At 53.8% G+C, this 8,474-nt stretch overlaps 1 protein-coding gene across 1 annotated transcript; it reads left to right on the top strand.

Annotated features, from left to right (window-relative positions):
• Positions 1-4,742: 4,742 nt before the first annotated feature.
• Positions 4,743-6,448, top strand: MYOD1 (myogenic differentiation 1). Its single transcript, XM_046014172.1, has 3 exons — positions 4,743-5,372; positions 5,847-5,925; positions 6,198-6,448. Exons 1-3 carry the CDS (start codon positions 4,743-4,745, stop codon positions 6,446-6,448), a joined length of 960 nt encoding a protein of 319 aa, XP_045870128.1.
• The last annotated feature ends 2,026 nt before the right edge of the window (positions 6,449-8,474 follow it).

The following is an 8,474-nucleotide window of genomic DNA, read 5'->3' as shown; positions in this document are numbered from 1 at the left end:
CCAGCTCCCTGCTCTTTCAGCAACAGAGATGGAACGGTGGTGTTGGCAAACTTGTCCCCGAGAATGTGGTGTCACCGCAAGGAGAGTGACCCCAGTCAGGCATGGGTCCCAGCCTGGAAGGTCTGTAACAGCCACTGAGTCCAGTGATTTCCAAACTCCTCAAGCAGCAGGAGCCTTGTAACAAACTAAATCCTACTTGAAGTCTAATAGAAGAGTGGCAGCGGGCCAGTGGGCCTGCGTGCTTCCTAATTACTGAAGAAGATGAAGCTACAAATCAAGTTTAAAACTGTCAAAGCAGTTTAGATGTCTAAGCCACAAGTGCTAATATATTAAATGTTTGGTAAGTCTGAATGTACAACATATACTTATCCTGAAGGCAATTTGATGATGACCCCAAGGTGCTTTTTGTGAATACAAAACCCAAAACGCAAAGTTGTAATCTTGTAAGTCTTAGCATTAAGTCCTGCTTGTTCAGGCTTGAGAAAAATTTTGATTCGCATGGATAAGTGATTTCAGGAGCTCACCTGGAAATCTCAGGGGACTCTACAATCAAACGGTTTGATTCATTAATTGATTCATCCAACAAATATTTATTGAGAACCTACTGTGTGCCAGGCATTCTGCTGCTGATGCAGGAGCAAGTAGAAATATGTGTTTTGATCTAAATCTATTATAACAATTATTTGCCCTTCTCATCGTGAGTGTGTAAGACAAATGAAGACACAAGCTTCTAGTAAGTCTATAGCACACTATTAAGATACTGGAGCAGGTCATGTGAATTTGTTCAACAGACAGGCCCTGAGTCTTGCCTGGGCTGAGCAAGTGTGACCCAGCATGTACGTTTAATTGTGTACTAGCTTAAAAGAGGTACAACCAGGGGCACCTGGCTGGCTCAGTCGTTAAGAGTCTGCCTTCAGCTCAGGTCATGATCCCAGGGTCCTGGGATCGAGCCCCACATTGGGCTCCCTGCTCGGCTGGAAGCCTGCTTCTCCCTCTTCCACTCCCCCTGCTTGTATTCCCTCTCTGGCTGTGTCTCTCTGTGTCAAATAAATAAATAAATAAATAAATAAATAAATAAATAAAATCTTAAGGAAAAAAGAGGTATAACCATCCTCATTAATGACATATTTCATGATATTCAAATATATGCATAGAGATTCAAAGGGCAGAAGGCCACTCATTCATTCATTCCACATTTATCAAGTTCCTACTATGTGACAGCCACTGAGATGGTTTCTGGAGATGCCATGGTGAGCAAAACGATTTTTGCCTTCCTGAGGCTATATCTATCAGTGAGCGAATTAAGAAGATAATTACAGAGTGGCCCTGTGAAGAAGGAAATGAGCAGAGTGACATGACCCAGCTACCTTAGAGGAGATCGTCGGAGACATCCCCAGGAAGTGATGTTTGAGCTGAGACCTGATATATAAAAGCAGCGATCACGGGAGGAGCTGGGGCCAGGGCAGTAAGCAGCAAGGACAAGGCTCTGAGGTCGGATCATGCGCTCAGTGTTCAAAGATGGGAAAGAAGCTCAGACTAGAATGGAGTGATCAGAAGGGATGGTGGCTACAGAAGAAATCAGACAGATGGGCTGAGGCCAACTTGTGTAGGACTTTACAGGCTAGTGTAAGGAGATGAAATTTTATTCTAAGTGCAACAGAGAAGCTCTTAAGGAGTTTAAAGCTGGAAAGGGATATCATCTCATTTACATATTTAAAGGATTACTCAGGCTGCTGTGCCGGGGGACAGATTATGCTGGGGCAAGAATGGAGGAAGTAAGGAGAGCAGCCAGGAAGCCATGGTGGTCATCCAGGTCAAGAGAATGCACCTCAGTCCAGAATGGCAGCACTGGGGTTGGAGAGACTCTGATGTCTCAGTGGACAGGGCTTCCCCCTGCCCAGACCTCCCCCCTGGAACTCCAGCCTCATAAAACCCCTGCCTACCTGATCTCTCCACCTGGATGTTGAACACCCATCTCAAATTGAGTCTTAACTTGGACTCCTGATCTGCCACCTGCAAACCTGCCATTCCCCAACTCCGTTCTTCTCCAAGTCCTCCTCAACTCCTCTCTTGTCCTCCTGCCTACATCCAAACATGAATAAATGTTGCTGACTCCATCTTCAAAATATGTTGGGAATTGAACTACGTTTCACCATCTTCACTGCTGGTACCCAGATCTAAACCACCATCACCACTTACTTGGCTCATTACAATAGTCTCCTAATGCTCTCCCTGCTTCTGCCTTCGTCCTCCAAAATCTGTATGCTTCTGTTAAAATGTAAGTCAATAGGTAACATTCTTCTCTTCCACTCAAGCCCTCCAGTGGCTTTTCATCTCAGAATTCAAATTCTTTGTCCCTCTGACCCCATCTGTTACCACTCTCCCACTGGTTCATTCTGCAGCAGACACACCAGCCTCCTTGCTGTACTTTAAATATGACAAACACAGTCTTGCCTCAGGACCTTTGCATGTGCTCTTCCTTCTATCTGACTCCAGATACCTGCTTCTGCCCTCCCTTCATTCTGGTCTCTGCTCAAATGTAATCAGCTCAGAGAGACCTTCCCAGACCACTCCATATAATGAAAGAATCTTCATCACTTTTTCTCTTTGCTTTATTTTTCTTCATAGAACTGAAAATTTCCTGATATCACATTTTTCTGGCTTATTTGTTTATTATCTGTCTCCCTACCCTACAATGTAAACACCATGAGAGCAGAGTCCCCATTTTATTCATTGCTGTATCCCCCAACACCTAGGCCAATACCTGGCACATAAGGGATGCTTCATAATATGTGTTGAAGGACTACATGAAGGTGGAGTTACAGAGTGAAGGGAGGGGACCACATCAGGAAGAGGACCTTCAGCATTGCCAGTGGCAGAGAAGAGAAGAAGGCAGGGCTCCAAAAGAGTCTGTTAGGTTTGGTGGGAAGGGAGAGCTTCCCAGGGTCCAGGGAGCCAGTTAGGACAGCTTCTTGAAGTATAACACACAATGACTACTCTTGCTTCTATCTGTAGGTGCTGCAGGGAAAGAGCCCTGGAGGGCTATCTGGTCCAAGGGAGACCTCTAGTCAGACTGCTGATAGGAAGATGTGGACGAGAGATTCAAGAAAAGGCTAAGAGGCATTCTGGGGGTGGGGGTTACCCAGGGCTTGTGAAGGAGCCAGAGATCCCCTGAATTGCCTTCTCCTTCTATTCCCAGTCTTTCTAGTGGGCTTGCTGGGAAGAAATGCAGCTAAGACCTCTGCAGAAGCTAAGCCCTGACATCACATGGGTCCCTGTCAGGGCTCAGTGTCCCAGCCAATGGCTGGGAAACCTGCAGGGAGCCCATAGCTCAGTCTGGGCCAACGACAGAAGCAAGTCCTCTCCATAATACAGCCTTGTATCTGGGACTAAGGGCCTCCACATCTTTGGTCTCTTTTAGATTCTCACCACAACCACAATTACTCCAAGAAATAGCTATTATTATCCCCAAATTTACAAAGTGGGGAAACTGAGGCTTGGAAGGTGCTATGACTTCGGCAAAATCACACAAGAAGCTATGGGATCTGGACTCGAACTTAGATCATTGGTCTCCAAACTCTACTCTCAAAGATCCCCTCTGAAGTGGGGTTCTCGGGCTGAATCTGGGCGTTCGAGGCCTTTGCGCCATGAACCTCACGGTGCAGCGCTGTGTGCGAGGGAAAACCAGAGCCCTTTTCTTCCCAGCGGAAGACACATCTCCACCCAGACCCGCACAGGACACTCCGCTGCTGACACACGCCCATCGAGCTAGGCAAGAGTTCACTCCCCTCCCTCCAGGCCAGGGCAGAACCTGGGCTCGGAGACATAGGTGAGACGCTTTGGCAGCCATCCCCCTCGTCTGCGTAGACGCAGCGGCTCAGTTTCTAAGCATCCAGAGGGGGATACTGGGCCCACCGCCCTCTGAGCGACTCCCAGGTAGGAACTGGCCTAGTGACCCGGCCCCCACGTCCAGTTTGTCTCAGGTTCATCCACTTAGACTCTAATTCTCGTTGCAGATTTTTCTCTGCCTCTGGCTCTAGCTTTCTGCTCTCCGTGTCTGTCTGTCTTTTGGCTGTATCTCTCACTGTCTCACTGTCTCACCTCTGAGTGTGTCTCTGCCTTATTGCCATGGGTCTCTCTCTAAGTCTCTCGCGATCTGTTTCCTGCACCTAGGTCCCCCCATAAATCAGAGGACAGAGGGAGACCCAAAGTCAGCTTGGAGTTGAGCGCGCGCGGCCAACACTTCCCGGGGACATAGGACGAGTACGGTGCTGGAGTGGTTTGGAGCAAGTGTGCCCCGGAGCCAAGTGCAACCGCGTTGGGCTGCCAGCCTCTGCCTCCCTCCCAGCCTAGGGAGGGGCCGGAGCGCCCGCGGGCTCGAGGGGTAGGGGGTTGGCCGGTCTCTTGCCCAAGCAGCCACCCTGGGGATCCCAAGCTCCTCCCCACCTTGCTTCTATTGGCCTCGGGCGCCCCCGCCCCCAGCGGCCAGCTAAGGCTTGGGGGCCCTTAAGCTACTACTGGATAAATAGCCCCCGGCGCCTGGCGTGAAGATAGGGGTGGGGAAGCCCCGGGGCGCTGCCGCCGCTTTCCCATCAGACCCGACAGGACCCGGCAGAGGGGGGATAGTGGGGTGTACATTCAGACCCCCGGTACTTTACTACCGCACGGCCAGGACTGCAGAGAGGCAGAAAGTTTCGGGTAACCCCTACGGAAGCAGGGACTGCGCCACCCTCTGCCGGGATATGGAGCTGCTGTCGCCGCCACTCCGAGACGTAGACTTGACTGGCCCCGACGGCGCCCTCTGCAACTTTGCCTCCGCGGATGATTTCTATGATGACCCTTGTTTCGACTCCTCCGACCTGCGATTCTTCGAGGACCTGGACCCGCGCCTCGTGCACGTGGGCGCGCTCCTGAAGCCCGAGGAACACTCGCACTTCCCTGCGGCGGTGCACCCGGCGCCCGTCACGCGCGAGGACGAGCATGTGCGCGCTCCCAGCGGGCACCACCAGGCTGGCCGCTGTCTGCTGTGGGCCTGCAAAGCGTGCAAGCGCAAGACCACTAACGCCGACCGCCGCAAGGCCGCCACCATGCGCGAGCGACGCCGCCTCAGCAAAGTCAACGAGGCTTTCGAGACGCTCAAGCGCTGCACGTCCAGCAACCCGAACCAGCGGCTGCCCAAGGTGGAGATCCTGCGCAATGCGATTCGCTACATCGAAGGCCTGCAGGCGCTGCTGCGCGACCAGGACTCCGCGCCCCCTGGTGCCGCCGCTGCCTTCTACGCGCCTGGCCCGCTGCCCCCAGGCCGTGTGGGCGAACACTACAGCGGCGACTCAGACGCGTCCAGCCCGCGGTCCAACTGCTCCGACGGCATGGTAAGGCCGGGACCCCCAGCTAGAGAAGTGGGGGCAGCTCCTGGTATATCTGGGACGTGTTTCCGAGGGCGAGGAGCAGGCTCTCCAGAGGGAGGTTGGGCTCGGAACCTTGCAGCGAGTGGACCCCGGTGTCCCAAGCAGCTGTCACTAGGGGAGGTCTGGTGCCTTGGGGGCGCACGGGACAAATGCGAGCCACCCTATTGGGGGCGCTGTTAGAGCTCTGCTTCAGCCACATGAAGATCTGCCTTTTCCCACTTACCCCTGTTTACAAAATGCAGACTTATGTTCCTAGGCGACTATCTGCCCTCTAGTTAGCCCGGGCGGCTGCAGACAGCGCCTGTCTGCCCCGACCCCCAACCAGGGACCAGAACTCGTGGCTGAGACTTGGGGACTTGAGGCGGGGTGGCTACAGGGAGTGATGCTCTGGCCCCACGCGGTCCCCGAGCCTGACTCGGTCGCCCTTACCGTTTGCAGATGGACTACAGCGGCCCCCCGAACGGTGCCCGGCGGCGGAACTGCTACGATGGCACCTACTACAGCGAGACGCCCGGCGGTGCGTATTCGCGCCTCCTTCCTACGTTACCCCCTTTGCGCTGCCCCGACTTCCCTCTATCTAGAACCTTCCTCTTGCCCCCAGTCCTGGGAGACTGTACAGGGAATGAAATACTACACGTGCAGCTCCCTTCCTTTTCGCTCCCGACTCTCTCTGGGTCCTCTCGGACTCGGGCGGGCCTTCAGTTTCCTGTCTGCCCCAAAGCACTGAGCCCGTAGGTGGGAGACTTGTCCACCGCTCAACTGCATACTCTCCTACCCCTCCCCGCGCAGAACCCAGGCCCGGGAAGAGTGCCGCGGTGTCGAGCCTCGACTGCCTGTCCAGCATCGTGGAGCGCATCTCCACCGACAGCCCCACTGCGCCCGCGCTTCTGCTGGCGGACGCGCCGCCGGAGTCTTCTCCCGGCCCACAGGAGGAAGCCGCCCAGAGCGAAGTCGAGCGCGGCGCCCCCACCCCTTCCCCGGACGCTGCCCCGCAGTGCCCCGCGGGCGCAAACCCCAACCCCATCTACCAGGTGCTCTGAGGAGGTGGGCGGCCGCATGGGAGGGCTCCGCTGCCCGGGCGCCCGAGGGACAGTGCCCCTAGAGTCCCCCGCGCCCCAAAGATTGAGCTTAAATACCAACCCCCCACTCCCAACCGCGCTTTAAAAGCGACCCCTCCCAAGTTGGGAGAGGCGGGAGAACTGATGTGTTTCCACTCCCGCACTCCACAGCAAGGACACAGTCCTTCTTTCCCACGCAACACCCTTCCCTGAGACTCGCTGCGATGGCCTTTAGGTGTTCCTCCTTGGGCCAGAGCTGATCCTCGAGGGGCCAGACCCTTCCTCTGCCTTTCCGCATTTCCCTAGGAGGGAGGGGACCCGCGCAGATCTCAGCCCCGCCTCCTGCAGAAGGGGGCGTGGCCTCCCTCCTGGAGCCCCGGCGACTTTGCCCTTCGCCAGCGCCCACCGGGCGCCCTCGCGTTCCGCGTGTCACAAGTGTTAACAGTAACCACTCCACCCCCTCCCCCAGTTCAGGACCACTTTTTGTAATACTTTTGTAATCTATTCCTGTAAATAAGAGTTGCTTTGCCAGAGCAGGAGCCCCTAGGGCTGTATTTATCTCTGAGGCATGGTGTGCGGTGCGACAGGGACTTTGTACGTTTATACGGCAGGTGGGCGAGCCGCAGGCGCTCGCTCAGGTGTTCGAAATAAAGACGCTAATTTATACCGCGGTGGCTCCGACTTTCCCTGGGGACGGGGCTAGGAAGGGAAGAAACCCGAAAACTTGGGCCAGCTGTACCGCAGCGACCCCTGTAGGCGGAAGACGGATTGCAGAAAGGAGCCTCTACGTGGGGGAGGTTCCTCTGTGGTTCTTCTGTCAGGATGCATTTTAGAATGATTTGAGTAGTGAAAAAAAAAAAAGATCCATGTCTGCCCCACTCGCCAAAGATTTAATGTATCTGCCCCTGATATCTGGGGCCAGGTACTGTTTGTTTTTTTTTTTTTTTTCAAAAGCTCGCCAAGTGATTCTAAAGCACGTGCAAGGTTGAGAATCACGCCCCTGAGTACACACTGAGTGAACCCAGGCGTGGTGTCCAGAAGGAACACTGGGAATTCGCGCCACCCGGAAGTCGCATGGGTATAGACGATGCATCAGGTGCTCATAACATTATAAGGAAAAACTAAATGATTGTGAAGGGGCGGTGATGTAAGCTGTATGGCACTTACAGGCTCTCAGTGGTAGGAGTAATCTTAAGGGGACCGCATAGGAGGCCAGACAGGAACAGATATCTCTGCTTAGCCAGGAACTTAGAGCATCCTGGCCGTGTCAGGGCAGTGCAAATCGGCATCATCTCAGGTTTGGCTATAAACGTTCTGAGAGCAGCGGAGAGGACATTGATTTAGTCAGCGTGCTGGAGAGGGCTTCCTGGAAGAGGTGCCATTTGAACTGTGTCTTGAGAAACAAGAAAAGACAACAGACAGTGCCCACAGACCCATGCATGTGTGCATGCACGTGCAGAGCTGGGAGGGCACCCCTGGAAGGATAGTCTGGTAAACGTTCTTCCCCATCCCCATGCCATGCAAGCCCGCTCCCAAACATACATACATTTGTCACCAGGACCCCAATGTCTCCTGCATCTCACCCCGACAGACACTTTTTTCCTGAAAACCTTACAGACCCACTTTCAAAGGCTCTGCTTGGCAGGTGGGATGGCCCTGAGGACTGCCGGCAAGATATGTTGCCAGCAAGAACGACTCTCTGCTCTGAGGAGAGCCTCTGCTGTCCGCAACACAGGGTCCCTGAAGAGCTGCCTAGAGCTGCTCTGTTACTAATAATCCTCAGTTTTTCTTCTGGCTGTTCCCCAGTTGTCCCTTGGGGTTCTTTACATTCCTTTGAGACCTTCTGGGGACTCACTCATTCAGTAGTTGCCAGGTCCTATGCTGGGTGAAAACAGAGACCAGTGGACAGTTCCTGACTATGGAAAACACTGAGACATTTGGGGAGATTGGCTCTCTTAGCAGCTGGTTACATCACAATGAATTGTTATAACGGGGGTGTATGTGGTAG

The sequence above is a fragment of the Meles meles genome, chromosome 8, assembly GCF_922984935.1.
Source record: "Meles meles chromosome 8, mMelMel3.1 paternal haplotype, whole genome shotgun sequence".
NCBI lineage: Eukaryota > Metazoa > Chordata > Mammalia > Carnivora > Mustelidae > Meles > Meles meles.
This window is presented reverse-complemented; position numbering and strand designations above follow the sequence as displayed.

Bases quoted from the DNA above. Each gene is read 5' to 3' on its own strand.
- MYOD1 (XM_046014172.1), top strand. From the start codon at position 4,743: ATGGAGCTGCTGTCGCCGCCACTCCGAGACGTAGACTTGACTGGCCCC. The intron at 5,373-5,846 runs GTAAGGCCGGGA...TACCGTTTGCAG, and splicing joins CCAACTGCTCCGACGGCATG to ATGGACTACAGCGGCCCCCC. The intron at 5,926-6,197 runs GTGCGTATTCGC...CTCCCCGCGCAG, and splicing joins CTACAGCGAGACGCCCGGCG to AACCCAGGCCCGGGAAGAGT.